This window comes from Priapulus caudatus, unplaced genomic scaffold (genome assembly GCF_000485595.1).
Source record: "Priapulus caudatus unplaced genomic scaffold, Priapulus_caudatus-5.0.1 Scaffold247, whole genome shotgun sequence".
NCBI classification, from domain to species: Eukaryota; Metazoa; Priapulida; class Priapulimorpha; order Priapulimorphida; family Priapulidae; genus Priapulus; species Priapulus caudatus.
This window is the reverse complement of record NW_014577308.1, coordinates 67,507-86,938: the sequence shown is the minus strand read 5'-3', so window position 1 is coordinate 86,938 and position 19,432 is coordinate 67,507. Positions and strand designations below refer to the sequence as shown.

The 19,432-nt window shown below is 45.9% G+C and overlaps 1 protein-coding gene across 1 annotated transcript in view; it reads right to left on the bottom strand.

The window, feature by feature from the left end:
* Window positions 1–9,053: 9,053 nt before the first annotated feature.
* LOC106807996 (triple functional domain protein-like) overlaps window positions 9,054–19,432 on the bottom strand; it is a 76,962-nt gene continuing 66,583 nt past the window's right edge. Inside the window, 7 exon segments of the mRNA XM_014810535.1 lie at window positions 9,054–9,110; window positions 9,112–9,138; window positions 10,702–10,794; window positions 11,624–11,710; window positions 13,013–13,082; window positions 13,295–13,404; window positions 14,091–14,273. Of these exon segments, the coding sequence (XP_014666021.1) occupies window positions 9,054–9,110; window positions 9,112–9,138; window positions 10,702–10,794; window positions 11,624–11,710; window positions 13,013–13,082; window positions 13,295–13,404; window positions 14,091–14,273 (627 nt within the window).

Below are 19,432 nucleotides of genomic sequence, written 5' to 3'. Positions count from 1 at the left end.
GTTACATGTCTGATGTTTGTGGCATTCCATGCTGTGTAGTTACTGTCAGCGTTACATGTCTGATGTTTGTGGCATCCCAGTGCATTCCATTCTTACAGGGCTGTGTACTCACTGCCCGTCTCGTTTTGCTCTGTGCAGGGTCGGGCTCAACCTGATGGGACTCGGCGGTGGTCCGGCGATACGGGCGCTGATCATCGAACTTCCCCTTTGTATCAGGCACAGATACGGGCAATCCTCTGCTACAGTCCTGCTCGCAGCCGAGTGCCCCGAACGCAAGAAGAAGGGTGCGCGTGCAGTTTTTAGGGAATCTGCGTATTGGTGCAGTTATGGGGGGACACCACCAGTGGAGCGGGAATGAGTTGGGAGGCGGCGTCTGCGTAGTGTACGCTTTTGTAGTTTGTTAAACGGTGAATTTCGGATTTGAGGCCACTGGGAGTGTGTGGTGATATTGGGCGGATAAATATGGGGGTAGATGGAGTTGCGGGGGTGGGGGGTGGTGCGAGGGTGTGGGATTGTACAGGGGGGGGCAGACATGAGGTGGTGGAGGTACACGAGGTGCGGAGGAAGACGAGCGTAAAAAAGCAGAGTCAGGACGGATTTGGATAGGTGTAGCGAAGGTATGGATGGGCGGTGCAGGGAAGCCGGTTTGGACGGGATTTTATGTGCGGGTGGTGAGAAGGTGTGATAGCGTGCTAGAGGATGGGATGTATGTAATGCTGGTAGTATTTAAAACTAATGGTACAGTATTAGAGTATACCAGAGTAATAGCTTGCCAGATTTATAAACATAGACTAGGACATAAGAAATAGTGGCCCGGAAGATAATTACGCTGTGTGGGGGCAGTTTAAAGCAGGGAGCTGTGGGCGCGTGGGGCGTGGGGTGGGTTGGAGTTGGTCGGATAGGGGTCTGAGGTAGGGAGTAGTGGGGGTGTGAACAGCTGCGGGGCTGGCAGCTGTGGTAATTTAGTAATTATGGTAAAGAAGTCCAACCAGTCTTTGGTTAGCTCATCTGACATAGCTCAGATGCACTTGTTAGAATCGCGGGGGGGGGGGGGGAGGATCGTGGGCGCGTGGGCCGTGTGGCGGGCCGGCCGTCCGTCCGTCCGTGCGGTCAACAGTTGGGCGCACAGAAGTCTTATAGCCGCTCGACGTACGGGGGTAACCGAATCCGCGACGTGGGGTGTATATCCGAGAAAACGTGTTGGGATGCTTAAGCTGCGGTCAAATGTCAGGAGAGGTGGTAAGAAGGCGGAGGGGGGAACATTCCTCCTTAACTAAGGTTAGGGAGAAATGGAGAATTGCGCCCAACAAATCTAACGGCTCGACCTAGGCTCCGTGAATAGCGTGTATAGCATCATGGTAGAAAAAGCCATCACTGTGCCGAGATTGGAGAGTCGCAGGTCAAGGTCAATGGGGCACGAATCTGCTAATGCCACAAACATCAGACATGTAACGCTGACAGTAACTACACAGCATGGAATGCCACAAACATCAGACATGTAACGCTGACAGTAACTACACAGCATGGAATGCCACAAACGTCCGACATGTAATGATGATAGTAACTACACAGCATGGAATGCCACAAACGTCCGACATGTAATGATGATAGTAACTACACAGCATGGAATGCCACAAACATCAGACATGTAACGCTGACAGTAACTACACAGTATGGAACGTCTTGGATACTAGACAGGCAATGATGGCAATAATAACAGACATGCCGATACTAAACATGCAAAGATGGCAGAAAAAACAGAGCTCTGCCAATACTAACATGCAATCAGGAGTGAATAATAATAGTCTATAAACATATATCTAGTCTATAATAATAGTCTATAATAGTCTATAATAATAATAATAATAATAATAATAATCTATTATTATTCACTCCTGATGCAAATATAGTAAGAAGAGAACAGAGATTTGCCAATGCTAGATACACAATGCTAAATACACAGCAGGAATCTCTGCGAACACTAGGTGTGTAATTATGACATTTACTGCACAACACGGTCCTCTGTGATAACGAGATACGTGGTGAGGAGACACGTGGCACAGACACCACGGTACTCCTCGAAATACGGACAAGAGACGATTGTGATAAGTGCAATGTTGGATATTGGCTAGGCCACCTGTTGCTATTCGTATCAATACATACACGTAGGGATGACAACAGTAGCTCTACAAAAACAGTTAACAAAAAACAGTAAACAATTAAATGGTCCCGAAATGTGCACGCACGAATCTTCACGAAAATCGGACTATACTAAGCACAGAGCACAGAACCCCATAGATAAAAGGCGTGTCTACCTAACTCACACATATTCTCATGTGAAGTAGAAACAAGGTTAATTTTTCTTGGATCTGAAGTAACAACTTCTCCTATGTATACATCAGCAAACACTGCTATATCCACACTGACACGCCAGGATAAACGCATTTACATCCCAAATTTACAAACAGATGCACATGATATGAATGTCTGCATTTACGCCCAAGTATACATGCATAAAAACAAACAGCCATGCACCTTTTATGGCACTAACAACTGAAAACGAGCTGTAAGTTACAAATAATTGCAACACGTTACATGAGATACTGCATATGCACTGCCACAGGTTTTTTTAAATTACAACTCTTGCTCGCACTGTATAAAACTGAATAGGCCTTCAAGTTTCTACTGTGCCATCAATAGCTAGACTGGAATGTATACACATACAGCAGCATAGTAGGACGTTGATGTGTGCAACCGGCATCGTGTATTGGAGTATCGACAAAAAAAACAACCGAAATTGGCATCACATCTCACTCTCAACACATCTCTTACAGCCGACTCGCAAAACGTCGGCCAGCCTGTGCCTTTCAGCTGCTACGGGTTTCGCTACGATGCGCTAAATACATAGCTCATTATCTAGTCGATAATCTACCTAGGGTAAATCTGTACGTCTGTGCTAATCACACGTGCTTAGAAATATGTCAGCCGTACAGAGACATTTCTAAAGATGACGAAGCCCAAAATAACCACAATTGAGATAGGGAAGCTGAGGATGAAGAAGGCAAGATAATCAGATGGATGATATAATGTTCATTGATAATGAGTGCTATACATCTCATGTCCCAGTGTCTGCCTACTAAACATAGCCCTGAACCACGCCACGCACGTTATTTACACAAGCACCTTTAATATTCTGCTTGACCTTGTAATTTTAACTACCCATCCCCCTCTCGTAGCATATGTCTATCATCTTCCCACTCCTCTGAATTTGTGCTAGTAGGAAAATGGTGTGTAAGTGACACAGATAAGGTCTATGCCTCCCTGGTTACTGCCGGAACGTACCCTGGTAACTATCTGATATGGTTAGGGTTAGGGTTAGGGAGTAGGCGTAGGCGACTCTCTAGACTCGTTAGATATTATACTATACTTATACTCGGCATATTAGATAGTTACCAGGGTACGTTCCGGCAGTACCCTGGGAGACATAGACCCTCTCAGCGTAAGTGACAAGTGACGTGGCACAGGGTGAGACAGCAGTAGGCGATACTACAGCTTTCGTTTGGGGTTTATAACCAACATGAAACATTGATTTAGCAATAAAAATGACCGTTAACATCAGATGGTAATAATCGAAGACTGAAACTAAAGAAAACATGCCTAACAGTAACAAACAAAAGCAACTCAATTCAGCATTTCAACCCTTTCCTCATCACTGGAAGATCATAAGAAAATAATACAACTGAATAAGTTACACACTGAAGTCAAGTTGTTGTACTGTTGTTGTGCTGTTATGTTTTTGCATTTCTGGTATAATACTCTAGTTAGAAATAACTAGGCACAGATGGCTCACATTGTTTTTCATGCAATGCTAGCATAACGAAACCGATAGGGGGTACCTTAAAAAATTCTGAAGGAATGCTACTCAGCACGTTACGCATGCAGCGAATCTGGAAAAATATCTTTTTTTCTGCAATTTGTTGCACGATTGCAGTGATAACGTCGAACCCCCCTCCCCCCATAGACAAACCTTATTTCTTAGGTGCCCAACAAGAAATCACTCAGGATAGACTCCAGTTAGCAATAGGCCAAGGCTGCCAGCTAACCCGTTCTACCGTCGCGGTGTTATATAACGTACGTTTCTCGAGTGAGCTGCTCCTTCTGGTAGGCGATCGGATGCTGGAGAGCACGCAGGAAGTCCTGCTGGCTGCGCAGTATCGTCGTGATGAGGCGCATCCAGTGCGTCTTCGACGACTCGCTCGACACCTGGCACATGAACTCCTGGTCGCCCTGCGCCGGGTTGCGCGACGTCAGCGAGAACGCGAGCGGCTCGTTCTCGATGTTCGGCTGGAAGGACATTTTGTTCACCTGGAACGAAATGAAAGCGGTTACAACCAACGAGGTACTGGTAAACGTTCAGAGTGGGTGCGTAGTTAGCACCCGTGCATGAATGCATCGATGTAAAGACTGATGTGCGACGATTAGAAATAGCTCGTATTTGGATGTATAATCGAGGAGATATTGAGCGTTATTAATTGTTAGGTTGTGGTATTCACTGCCTTTTGTATCCTGTTGGCCAGTTTGAGCATTCATGTCACATCCAATGATTGTGATGTTATCAAGAGCTAATAATACCTTAGGTATTATTATATAACCTTTAGGTATTATTAGCTCTTGATGTTATGTTTTGAGATTGGGATATTGAGAGAACCGTCAACACCTTTTAGAGATTAGAAGTAATAGAAATTACTAACTTCATTATCAGTTGAACAATTTGTTGGAACGTAGCACGATATCACTGTTGTTAACGAGTTTCCACTAAATGATGCTATTAGTATATTCTGCACGCGTTCGAGCCTTTTTATGCTTTGGGACTTTAGAGCAGCAGTCCTATAGCTCTGATTGTAAAGCTGTTATCAGCTAATATCTCACTATCACTTAAAAACTAGTTGATTTGGTACGTTAACCCAGATAACATAAACCTTACTTCACCTGAGGAAGATGCCTATAAAAAATAGTTTAAAACTGTTCAAAGAATGCGCTTTGATGCAGGAGCCTGAGAGAGAGCTGAATAGTTGATCAAAGGCACGCCCGAACGCGGCGCTGCCGAACAGATGGTATATATCTGAGCCATGTGTGCAGTAACTGTTAGGGCAATACAACGCATCCATGGCATGTCAATATTAATTTTATCATTGTATAGCTTGTATAGCTTTCATTGCTTATCATAGTATAGGTATTATTAGCTCTTGATAGTATGTTTACACTCTTGCTATATAGTGCTGCTGCGCATTGACAATACTGTTATAGCAGTATCATTCTGATACCATTACTACTGATATATATAACAAGTGCCGCATAGCGACAGCGCTCATCTAACGTCTACTGCGGTGACTCTGTGGTGGAGTGGTGGGATTCTAGTAAACCCTGTTAGTCCCAAATGTGTTCACATACACGCCGAAATAGTGCGAATGCAGCAGAAGATGGTATCCAGGAAGCCTTCTCAAAAGAATGTTCGTCGTGGAATGCGGTTATGAACACGTTGCCCACGAGATGGCGTGTACGTTTAAGTGTCTTCAGATTAAAGATGGAAGCCTCCCATCATTCGTAGTACAAACCAACTATTTGCAGAGACAGATTAGGTAAGCGCACTGCATGCCATTTACCTACGCCAACCTACAGGCTGCAAATTGCAAATAGAATGAGTGCCACCTGTATACGCAATCTAATGCAGGCAAATACTGCCCCAACACATGGCACAGCCAGCTGGCAGTGGCATAGCGTGACATGTAACCAACTTGATCAGTACAGAATGACATAGAAAATTATACGATTTAAGGAATATACATTAATTACACCTTCTGTAACCAAATTTAGCTTTGAAATTTGCATCACTGTGACATTGTAGCCCTACAAACATCCAGGCATGTATAGTGATTGCTACTAGCAAACGAACCGGCCAGTCAAATTCTTTCTAACAGACAGTCACAACCAAATCATGGTTAACACCTCCTCTTGAGGTAGGGGGAGGGGAGGGTAGGGGGAGGGGGGCGTGGGGGAAGGGTGTGGGGGCTAGGAGGTGGGGGAGGGGATAGGGGAGGGTGGGGAAGGGGCTCTAAATAGCTAAAAGCAGTCAGCTCCTTGTTAACAGTCAACAAATGCCATGTTTAACTCCTCCTCTTGAGGTCAAAAGGTTTTATCCCGGACAGCTTACTCTTCGATGTCAGCAGAAGGGGACATTATCGATGGTCCTTTCAATAAGCCATAAAAATGCTAGGTCACCGCTTGAAAGAGCAGGTTAGCACAAAAAAGTTTCTTCAAGTGCTCCGTCAGAACCCAGTCCTTCAGAAATATGTCTAAGAATCTGCCCTGTGCCCCAATTTACTTTATTGAATGGTGACGCTTGTTGACCGCTGTGACCTCCAATTCCGGCACAAGTGATTGGCTTTTCGCTACCATGATGCTATACACCCGCTATCACGACCTAGGGTCGAGCGCGTTTAGACCACACGAATTTGTTGCCGGCAGATTGCTGACATTTCCTCGCGCTATACGGGCCCTTAAGGTTAAGAGCGTGAGTGAATGTTTCCCCTTTTTTATACAGCAACCTCTTGAACGCTTGTGAATGTCTGACTTTGAGAAATGAAGGAAAAACAACACGAGAGAATACACACCCAGGAGCCCCAACAGAATAGAGGAAATGGGGCACGTCACCCGGGGGAAAGATACCACTTAACCAGATAGCAGAAAAAAAGGGAAGCAGAGGTGAGCGAACAGCGAGGCAGGGTGGAGCCGCAACGATAGAGGGAGGACCGATGCGAGGAGTACCAATGGAAACGTTGGAACCATAGTCGCGAGTAGTGTGGAGACAGTATGCCCCCGAGAGGGCGCACCGCCCCAGCCTTTTGTCGAACAGCCCAACTCGTTTTGACGATCCCGTCGCCCGACGTCCCCGAATATCGTGACCGGGTACGTCGAGCGGTTTAAGATTTGTGCCCAACTGTTGACGCACGGACGCACGGGACGGTACGGACGATGACGGACGATCAAGCGATTTCTACAAGCTGCATATAGGCATTCTGACTATGTCCAGATGAGCTTAAAAAAACACATAAAAATGATTAGCTATTATAGCTGCAAATAACACTTTGTAGTTTGTATTATATGCGCTAAGGCACCGCATTCTAATGCGCTACGATAAACAACACTCGTACTACATTACAAAGATGTGCATAATCAATTTTCAGCATCATTGCCATATGTGAAATAACTGGACTAGAACTTCACACTCGGACGCACTGGACAATCACAAAGCAATACACGTTGCACCACAACGCGCATACCGCCGTAGCATTGCCGGCCATAATCACCACTACTTAAGACCCACCACAGAATTATTACGAGTTAAGGTCCATGTTGGAGATAACATAACAATTCAAATCTCACGCGGTACCCGAGAGACACGCAAAGAAGAATCCAGCCGTCAGAACTGCGCCTGATCCGCATCTCCTCCACCTCTCCATCGCCTTCGGCTTCACTGCTGCTGGTCTTAAGCATGGTATACAGACCCCTGCATAGTAAAACGTCCCCCCCCACTTCTACAGTGCACTTAAGGTCGTCGTGGCTATGCACCGAGCATCTTTTTAGCAGGGAACACAGGAACTGTTGGCTAAAGACTTTGGCAATCGTCGCCCGCAGTGCACGCGGGTTTTAGTTTTAGTTTGTAGGTACGCCGGTAACTTGGGTGGATGCTTTCTGTGCTAACGCTGCCCGGCCGGCCGTGGTGCTCGTACAATGACCCGCCGGCCGCTCACGCTGGATCGAGTTCTTGCATATGTAACAGTTCGGATTGCTGAATTCCTTCTTAGCGCTCGACGACCTCTGGCGATGATGACGATCTGCTCGAAGAGTGAAGACTCGCCGCTCCTTCAGCTTTCGCCTGCGCGCGCCGTTCGGGTCTCAGAGAGCGAGCAGCGTGTCCTGATGGGCAGCCAGCCTTGGCCCTGCGCGGCTGATCTTACCCTGTGCGTGTGCGAAAAGCACAGTAACATGAGCGAGCGAGAGATGAGAGAGCAGAGAAGCGAGAAGAGAGAGAGAGAGACGAGTAGAAAGAGCAGAGAGAGAGAGGAGATTGATGAGGAGAAAGGAGAGACACAGAGAGCGAGAGAGAGAGAGAGAAGGAGGAGAGGGGGGAGAGGGGGAGAGGGAGAGAGGGAGAGAGAGAGAAAGAAGAGAGAGAGAGAGAGAGAGAGAGAGGAGAGAGAGAGAGAGAGAGAGAGGAGAAAGCAGAGAACAGAGAGCAGAGAGAGAGAGAGGAAGGGGAGAGGGGGAGCAGGGGGAGAAGGGAGGAGGGAGAGAGAGAGAGAGGAGAGAGAGAGAGAGAGGAGAGAGATGAGACGAGAGAGATGAGAGAGCAGCAGAGAAGAGAGAGAGCAGAAGAGAGAGAGAGAGAGAGGAGAGAGAAAGAGCTGAGAGAGGCAGAGATGATGAGAAGAGATCTCACAATGTTTATTGTAGGGCAACATCACGTATCTCAACAATGTTCATGTATGGAACATCATGTATAATCACAATGTTTATATGTAGGGAACGCACGTATCTTACAATGATTTATGTAGGAGAACATCACGCTATACTAACAATGTTTCATGTATGGAACATCACGTATCTCACAATGTTCATGTATGTGAACATCACGTATCTCAAAATGTTTATGTAGGGACATCGCGTATCTCACAATGTTTATGTAGGGAACATACACGTATCTTAAAGTTTTATGTAGGGAACATCACGTATCTCACAATGTTTATGTAGGGAACATCATGTAATCTTACAATGTTTATGTAGGGAAATATTACGTTTACAGTATCGGTGTGATATATAAACGTGACATTTACAGCATGATGGCCGTAAAACAACAGTTAATTATGGATAATTTGATAAGAAACTGAACATCATGGATTCAAAGATACTTAAGATGCTCACATTCCGATGGATACCATGCCTGAATCAAACTCCCTGAAGCCGTCAACATTCATCATGTCATTTGGCAGGCCTTAGGTAACGACACACATCACATCGTATGCCTTTCTCATCATCGTCGTCTCCAGGCCGTGCCTTCTCCGAATACTTGAGGAAATCCTACAGAGGACGATACGCGAGACAAGGAATTCATTTATTCACTTATACACGTTTGCATCAAGAAAAAACTAGAAACGAGCAGTTGTCGCCAACTACATGTATCCCCCGTGATCTAGTATGAATGGAATATCTCTGTAAGGACGTAGAAGGCAGGTTAAAATTAAAATAAGTGACAAAGACAAAGGTTTGTTAGACAACTGGTGTGCCTCAGATGTGCAAGTATATGGAATCTGGTTACGCCTAGGAGGCCGAAGGACGGAAATGTAAGTTGACGGTGAATGTCAAACTAAGGTCAGGGCAGTGGTGGTTTTGGTATGCGACAGACCTTCTCCCCCAAGATGTGTAATGCATACAAGTTTGGTCGCGCTAGGTCAATTAGGGGCTGAGTTAGAGAGCGGAAGGAAAATATGATCAAGGTCAAGCTAAAGGTGAAATAAAGGTCGCAGTGACCTGGTGAGCAGTTTTTACACGATCTCGGATGATCTTCAAATTTGGCGCGTTTCAAAGGTGCGTTATGGTAAAGCAAAGACGCCAATAGTTTTTGGTGTGGGCGGAGTCATCGTTGCCATGGTAACAACAATTTTGTGGAAATATTGTAGAACCTGTAACTTGTGCTGTTTTTACCCGATTGTCATGGAATTTGGCACACAGGGCCGATATAACATGTCCTATATGACAATCATAAATTTAAATATAAATTTAAATGAAAAATCTTTTAATACAAATATTAAATTTTTATTTTTATTTTTAAATTTAAATTTTATTTTTAAATTTTAATTTTAATACAAATATATATTTCATGACAATCGAGTAAAAAGTGCGAAAGTTACAGGTTCTAAAATATTTCGACAAAAAATGTTGTTACCATGGCAACGATGACTCCGCCACACCAAAAACGATTCAGGGAATACAATTACGTTCAAAGTGTTGATGTTGAAATAAATTTGATCAGTAACTGGTGCTCGCCTTTTGGCACCAGACTGAGGTGGGTAGTGGTAATAGTGGGCAGTGGTGGGTGGAACCTAGAACCTTACTCACCACCGCAACCATCACTACGATACCCACTGTAGGATGCTGCAAGCTCCCAAATGGCAGTTTCAGTGATGCGCCGAAGCAATCCTTACAACACTCATGAGGTTTATATGGCGCAATAGAGTTTCCTGTAAATTTTCCGCCTCTTCCGAACGTTCGCGTGGGCAATTACGAAAATCGCAGACAAGAGTATCACGAGTTGGCTGCAGACCCTATGGGGTAGCCGGCATTTTTTGCTGGCAGTTGGAACTAATTTCTAGAGTAAATACGTGCCGAGTTCGCGGAGATTTACAGCCGCGCAATCTACGTAACCGACCGGTGTCATTTGAAGTGCGAGAGAGATTACTGTGACTGCTCGTTAAATCATCACGAAATCCTCACAAACATTTAGTGATTTGCCGGACGCACGCTATCTCGCGAAAACTTCGCTGTTTTGAACGCCTTTCCTAGGTATACGTGGAGGAGGTTGTAAAGAGGAGGGGTAGTGCATACAAACAGAAGTGCATACGAGTGGCACGATTCAATACATACCTTTAGTAAGAGCTGATACTTCATAATTCGCTGTACAGGTTTAATGAGAAGATCAGACATTGACAGCTTGTGGCCCAGTTTCACACGGAGCTCCTAAAATATGAAAAGCAGTAATGTTAACGCGACCAGTTAGGTACATGTGAACACTAGATTAACATGTATGTAATCTAAAAATTAAATACTTCAGCATCTAGGCTACTCTGCTCTCATCACTCCCCTAATGATAAGCTATAGCAACTTGATAGAAACAAATTTAGATTTGTGCTTCATTGCACTGGAATTTAAGGAGGAACTTCCCACAGTCTGCCAGCCGGGCATTACAGGCGATTACTGCACACAAGTCCTTAAGCCTGCTACTGTATATGACATGACTGCTTATGTATCAAATGTCAACTCATCCTTACAATGAAATTAAATGCAAACCATTTCTGATTATGTTTTAATGCAGCAGTAACGCTTCCCACTCATCCCCTTCTAAGAATGCAGAAAGACTTAGTCCTGACATGTCCAGTATTAACGATCACACGTCTACCACTGTGCCTGCCACCAACTCTCCTCTCAACCCTACTTGCAGGTTTAGGTGTTACCAGCGTCAACGATGTTTTACTAAACACATGTGTGTGTACCTCTATGACAGCACATGACGTCATTCGTCTGCATGTTTAATAACCCCTCCCCTTTCTTCTGCCTGCTCAGAGACAATTCTAAAGTAATCAGCATCGTTGGAGCCAGGAAAAAGATTTTCACTGAAGTACGACCATAAACCTAGTCGATTATTTCGCACAAGAGTAAACATGACGTGCTGCTGTATGTACTGAGAGCTGGCTTAAGGATTTGTGTAGGCGCAAGGAGCACATGATAAGAAAACTACAATACTAACAGGTGAGTAAATTTGCCAACAATGTTCAGACCTGCAACGTACCTCGAAGTAATTGACATAGTCCTGTACAATGTATTCACTCTTTGGTTTGTTCTGACAGTAGACCACGTACATGTGTAACCTTCTCTCCTATAATAGAGGCAAAGAACACATTCACGAAGCACATTAAACAAAGCAATTTATATTATTAACTACAATATGTAGTTAAATATCAGACTCAGATAGTCTGGATCATCTAACATGTCAATTGTGATAGCTTTTTGTTTCAATTTGCCTTATAAATAAAATCCTGGAGAATGAGATATTCCCATGAATGGTGAAAATTTGGCAACTCAATAAATATATCTTGTTATTGGCCCATTTCTGCACATACAGAAAGAATATATGGTTTTAAAATCTGGCGACCATACAAACTCTGCTAAACACTACTGCCCTGCCACATTGTTCCGCTTTTTACCAAGAACTGCAAGCATCCTGAAACCCGTAACCCAGCACAATTGCTTCTTAAAATAACGCACCTACTCTCTCGTTTCCCAAGCTTCCCCTGTCACCTGTGACACTGTCCCGTTTTTACCAGCAGCCACATTATCCATCTATGATGGACTCCAGGCAATTACTTTACGAAAGCCACCGGAGGCTATATTCATTTACAATTTGGCGGAGTTCGTAGGGAGACAATTCTGGGCCACACTAGAAACACTCGACGATGAAAACACGCCGTAATGGAGCCTCCTCCTCCTCGCGTAATTCCTCCGCCTGGCAGCAAGTAACGACCAAAATTGCTGCCAATTTCCAGGATGCGGTTATTAGGCACCCTCTTCCATTTGTGGAGCCTCACTCCAATGATAGAATTCTGCCTCCGCACACTCAGAAACAATGCTAGGAGACGGCAGTAAACAGCTGCTCTAAACATCAAATCACGGTCAAAGACCAGCCTATTTGGGCTTCGTCTGCAAGCTTGATTATTCACAGGACTTTCAAGAAATGGTTTTTGTTAACATTTATTAGTCGTTCAAAGCAAGGGCACTCGTGCACAGAACACGCTAACACTAGGCCAAATCCGTCCAAACGGCCAGTGCTTAAAATCAGGCGGGTAACACCAATGTATTCAACATACAAGTTTAAAAGAGACGTATTTTATTATCTTTTAGGGCCTGGCATAAAACAAACATGGCGCTAGCAATGTTAAATGCAATCATAGGTAGGGCACTTAGTCATCATGGCTACAGCAGTGCTTACGTGAATGTACTACAAAGCACTGCAATGACACTGACGCAGGAGCGGTCTGCGCGCACATGGCAAGTAACTATGACAACGCTGAGCAAGATAATTGCCTGCAAGACGTTCGGGGAGAAAGAAGCACTTGGCGAGTCAAGCATCAAGAAGTCATGACCCGGTGTTTATACAACGTGAACAGAAGCACACACTCACATATCTGAGGAATGTTGGTCCTAGCCTATCTGGGTCATCAACACACTTCTCCAACTCTTTGAGAAAGGTCCTGAAAGAATTGTAAAGAAGTCAGCACTTTGCGTGAGCTTCTCTGAATTATTTAATTAAATTTACTTCAATATATATTCAATTATTTGTGCTTTAAATTTCAATTGGCAAAAGTGTAAGGCAGCACTTAGCACTGTACAACAAAGCACATCGTTTATATTATTTTGATTAAATGCATAATAAAATATAAAGTGATGCTAAGATTTCCCTTACTCTCTATGCCAGTCATATATCTGGTGTATGTTCCCGAACACAATCTTGTCTTTCCCATCATCTAGTCCTTCGGGCAACTCTGTGCTTTCTCGCATGACGGCCATGAATCCCTAAAGGCATAAGTCAAACATTTTAAAGAAATCCTAAATGCAACTCTAGTGTATGCTAATTCTATTGGTAGAACACTGCAATTTTAATAAACAATACCATACACTAGAATTCTAATACAATATTAATGATCTATGGAACGTCATCTAAACATTGGTGCACACCATCCATGTATGCATCACCCTCACAGTGTTTTTGTAGTGATGGTGGTGGTGATGCTACTGCTGCTGCTGATGGTAGTGGTGGCAGTGGTGGGGGTAGGGGTTGGCGGCTGTGTTGGCGGTGGTGTTGGCGGTGGTGGTGGCGGCCGCGACGGCGGTGTTGGCAGTGGTATTGGTTGGCAGTGGCAGCGGCAGGTGGTGGGTATTGGCTGTTGGTGTTGCTGGTGTTAGCGGTGGTGGTGGCGGTGGCGGCAGCGGCAGGTGGTGGGTATTGGCTGTTGGTGTTGCTGGTGTTAGCGGTGGTGGTGGCGGTGGCGGCAGCGGTGGCGGTGGCGGTGGCGGCAGCGGTGGTGGTGGTCGTGGCGGTGGTAGTGGTCATGGCGGTGGAGATGGTGGCGGTGGCAGTGGAGGATGGTGTTGGTGGTGGCAGTGGAGGATGGTGTTGGCAGTGGCGGCGGCGGCGGCGGCAGCAGTGGTAGTGGCGATACTCAGTGGTAATGGTCGCAGAGGAGTTGCTATCACCTTACCTCTACAATGGACTGCAGATCCTTGACATAATCCCGCTCGGTCTCGATGAGCTCTCGCAGCACATAGGATCGCTTCATGAGCGCCAGGTCTCGCTGCTTCTGCACGTCGTCTTCCTCGATCGTCACGTCCGATGTGCTCTGCTGGTCCTCCGATTCCAGCTGCTGCTCCTCTGACTCCTGCTCCTGCAAAGTCAGACAGAGACAACATTTTTATAGGGCAAGTATTGCCTTCAGGTTAAGCCGGGGGTGGGCGTTGTCAGAAACATCACAAATAGTTGTGACTGCCATTAATGTCCCCTATCCGTTTTCTAAACCTTGTGAGTCGTATGGCTGGCTTCCCCACCAAACCTAATAGTGGGCTATAAGATGTTCGCAAAGTACTGTTGGTATCAGTTTGCAACAAAAACAGTTAAAAGGTAAAAGTAAATTATCATGATTATACAGGGGCGTAGCCAGCCTTTCCAAGAGGGGAGATTCCTTCCAAGAGGGGGGATTCCAAAGCTACTATATACTAATAAAACTTCGTTAAAATTTTCGTTTCATTCTTTTATATACATACTGTATCAGATATGTGCTATTTTGATACAAACCAGGGGGGGATTCCGGAATGCCTGGAATCACCCCTGGCTACGCCCCTGCAGATAGCTCGCTGTTACCGCCACCTACACATGTATAACTGAAATACAAAAACATGCTGTCCATGGAGCTAGGAGCATATACGCTGACCTACCACACACCATCTTAGCATTGCATGACTTCAAGCTCCGAAGACGCACACCGAGAAAGCAATGTTGCAAGTAAGTAACTTGTGCAACCCAACACTCACTCACTCACTCACTCACCACTCACCTGCTCACTCTACGGACGGACGATCAAGCGATTCTACAAGCTGCATCTGACTATGTCAGATGAGCTAAAAACACATAAAAATGATTACTATACTGCAATAACATTGTGTAGTTTTATTATAGCGCTAAGGCACCGCATTCTATGGCTACGATACATCAACACTCGTACTACAACAAGATGTCATATCAGCATCATTGCCATAGTGAAATAACTGCTAGAAACTCAGTCGGCTTGGAAATCAAGCAAACGTTGCACGGGATACCCGTGCATTGCCGGCACAATCACACTTTAAGACCACAGATTTTAACGAGTTAGGGTCCATGTTGGAGATAACATAACAATTCATCCACCGAGGACGCAAAGAAGAATCCAGCCTCAGAACTGCGCCTGCCCATCCTCACCCTCATCGCCGCTGCTGCCGGTCTAGCATGGTATACAGACCCCTCATAGTAAACGTCCCCCCCCCTTCTACAGTGCACTTAGGCACGAGCATTTTTAGCAGGGAACATCAGAACTGTGGCTAAAGATTTGGCAATCGTCGCCCGCGTGCACCGGGTTTAGTTTTAGTTTGTAGTACGCCGTAACTTGGGGGATGCTTTCTGTGCTACGCTGCCGCCGCCCCGCTCACCTGGATCGAGTTCTTGAATATGTACATCGGATTGCTGAATTCCTTCTTGCGCTCGACGACCTCGGCGATGATGACGATCTGCTCGAAGAGGAAGACTCGCCGCTCCTTCAGCTTTCCCTGCGGCGCGTTCGGCTCAGAGACGAGCAGCGTGTCCTGATGCAGCAGCTTGCCCTGCGCGGTGATCTTACCCTGCGTGTGCGAAACACATAACATGAGCGAGCGAGAGAGAGAGAGAGAGAGCGAGAGAGAGAGAGAGAGAGAGAGAAAGAGCAGAGAGAGAGAGAGATTGAGAGGAGAAAGAGAGAACAGAGAGCAGAGAGAGAGAGAGAAGGGGAGAGGGGGAGAGGGGGAGAGGGAGAGAGGGAGAGAGAGAAAGGGAGAGAGAGAGAGAATAAAATAAACGCACCTACACCATCGTTTCCCAAGCTCCCTGTCACCTGTGACACTGTCTCCGTTTACTCAAAGCAGCACATTATCCAATCTATGAATGGACTCCAGGCAAAACTTTCGAAAGCCATGGGAGGCTATATTCATTTACAATTTGGCGGAGTTCGTAGTGGAGACCAATTCTGGGCCCACACTAGAAAGCACTCCACGATGATAACACGGCATCGCCGTCATGGAGCTCCTCCCTCCTCGCGTAAATTCCTCCGCCTGCAGCAAGTAACTGACGCAAAAATTGCGTGCCAATTTCAGATGCGGTTATTAGGCACCCTCTCCAATTTGTGGAGCCTCACTCAATGTATAGAATTCTGCCTCCGCACACTTCAAGAAACAATGCCTAGGAGACGGGCAGTAGAACAGCTGCTCTAAACATCAAATCACTGGTCAAAGACCAGCCTATTTGGTGCTTCGTACTGCAAGCTTGATTATTCACGAGGAACTTTCAAGAAATGGTTTTTGTTAACAATTATTAGTCGTTCAAGAGCAAGTGGGGCACTCGTGCAACAGAACACGCCTACTACACTAGGCCAAATTCCGTCCAAACGGGCCAGTGCTTAAAATCAGGCGTAACAACCAATGATCAACATACAAGTTGTAAAAGAGACGTATTTTATTATCTTTTAGGGCCTGGCATAAAACAAACATGGCGCTAGCAATGTTAAATGCAATCATAGGTAGGGCAGCTTAGTACATTCATGGCTACAGCAGTGCTTTCGTGAATGTACTGACAAAGGCACTGCAATGACACTGACGCAGGAGCGGTGCCGCGCGCACAATGGCTAAGTAACTATGACAACGCTGAGCAAAGATAAGTGTGGCCTGGCAAGGACCGTGATTCGGGAGAAAGAAGCACTTTGGCGAGTCAAAGCATCAGAAGTCATGACCGGTGTTTGATACAAACGTGAACAGAAGCACACACTCCACATATCTGAGGAATGTTGGTTCGCTATGCCTATCTGGGTCATCAACAAGAGCACTTACTCCAATCTCTTTGAGAAAAGGTCCTGAAAGAAATTGTAAAGAAGTCCCAGCACTTTGCGTGAGCTTCTCTCTCTGAATTTTTAAATTAAATTTAACTTCAAAAAAATAATATTCAATTATTTGTGCTTTAAATTTCAATTGGCAAAAGTGTAAGCAGTGCACTTAGCACTGTACAACTAGCACATCGTTTATATTATTTTGAATTAAATGCATAATAAATATATAATAGTGGATGCTAAGATTTCGCTTATCTCTCTATGCCAGTCATAAATATCTGGTGTATGTTGTCCCGGAACACAATCTTGTCTCTTCCATCATCTTAGTCCTTCGGGCAACTCTGTGCTGTTCCGGCATGACGGCCATTGATCCGCTAAAGGCCATAAGTCAAACATTTTAAAAGAAATCCTAAAGGTGCAACTCTTAGGTGTATGCTAATTCTATTGGTAGAACACTCAATTTTAATAAACAGATACCATACACTAGAATTCTAATACAAATATTAATGAAGCTATGGAAACGTCATCTAAACATTGGTGCACACGAGCATCCCATGTATGCATCCACCCTCACAGTGGTTTGGAGGCTGTGTGTTGGGCGGTGGTGGTGGCAGACGCGAGCGGCGTGTGCAGTGGTATTGGTTGGCAGTGGCAGCGGCGGTGTTGGGTATTGGCGTTGTGTTTGGCTGGTGTTAGCGGTGGTGGTGGCGGTGGGCGCAGCGGCACGGTGTGTGGGTATTGGCTGTTTGGTGTTGCTGGGTGTCAGCGATGTGGTGGGGCGGTGGCGCGGGCAAGGTGGTGGGTAATGGCTGTTGGTTTTGCTGTTGTTAGGCGTGTGTCGTGCGTGCGCGTGGGGCTGCGGTGCGTGGTCGGCGGTGGCAGGTGGGCGTGGTCGTGGCGGTGCGCAGTGACGGCAGCGGTTGGTGAAGTGGTTATGGCGGTGGAGATGTGTGCGTGGCAGTAGGCGGATGGTGGTTGCGCGGTGGCAGTGGAGGATGGTGTTGGCGGTGGCAGTGAGGATGAGTGTTGGTGATGGCAGTGGCAGATGGTGTTGGTGGTGGCAGTGGAGGATAGTGTGCAGGTGGCGGCGGCGGGCGGCGGCAGCAGGCGTCAGCGGCGAATACTCAGTTGGTAATGCGTCGCAGAAGGAGTTGCTCACCTTACTCTACAATGGACTGCAGATCTTGGACATAATCCGTCGGTCTCGATGAGCTCTCGCAGCACATAGGATCGCTTCATGAGGTCCCAGCCGTGCTCCGCTGCTTCTGCACGTCGTCTTCCTCGATCGTCACGTCATGTGCTGGCTGGTCTCGCCATTCCAGCTGCTGCTCCTTCTGACTCCTGTCCTGCAAAATGTCAGAAGAGGACAACATTTTTAAGGGCAAGTATTGCCTTCAGTGTTACACCGGGGTGGGGCGTTGTCAGAAACATCACAAATAGTTGTAGCTGCCACTTAAATGTCCCTATCAGTTTCTAAACCTTGTGATCGTAAGGCTAGCTTCCCCACCAAACCGCTAGATAGTGGGGCTATAAGATTGTTCGCAAAAGTAGCTGTTGGGTATCAGTTTGCAAACAAAAAACAGTTAAAAGGTAAAAGTAAATTATCAGATGATTATACAGAGGGCGTAGCCTAGGGCTTTCATAACGGGCAAAGGGGGGGATTCCTTCACCAGAGGGCGGGATTCCAACCTACTAATAGTACTAATAAAACTTCGTTAAAGATTTCGTTTTATTCTTTTATATACATACTCGTATCAGATATGTGCTATTTGATACAAACCAGGGCGGGATTCCGGAATGCCTGGAATCACGCCCTGCTACGCCCCTGCAGATAGTCGCTATTCCGCCCCACCTTACACATGTGTGAACTGAAATACAAAAACATGCTGTCCATGGAGCTTAGGAGCATATTACGCTGACGCTAACCACACAACCATTCTTGACATGCCATGACTCAAGGCTCCGAAGACCCACACGGAGAAAGCAATGGTTGAAGTAAGTAACTTGTGCAACCCAACACTGTACGCACTCACTCACGTCTCACCACACACACTGCTCAACTCACTCACTCGTCACTCTCCTCTACTCTCACTCTCCACTCTCACTCTCGACTCCTCACTCTCACTCTCACTCCTCACACCCTCTCTCCTCTCATCTTCTCGTCCTCCTCTCTCTCTCTCTCTCTCTCTCTCGAATCTCATCTCTCATCTCTTCACTTCACTCTCACTCTCAGCTCTCACTCCTCACTCTCACTCACGCACTCACCACTCACGCCACTGCACTCACTCACTCACTCACTCACTCACTCACTCACTCACTCACCATCTGCTGCTTGACGATCTGTTCGATTTCCGTAGCAAGATCTGAAGGTGTGATTCTTATAGTGACCTCGGGATTGCTTCTCACCGACACACTGGACTGGTTCGAAGGCTGCAAGAAGACAC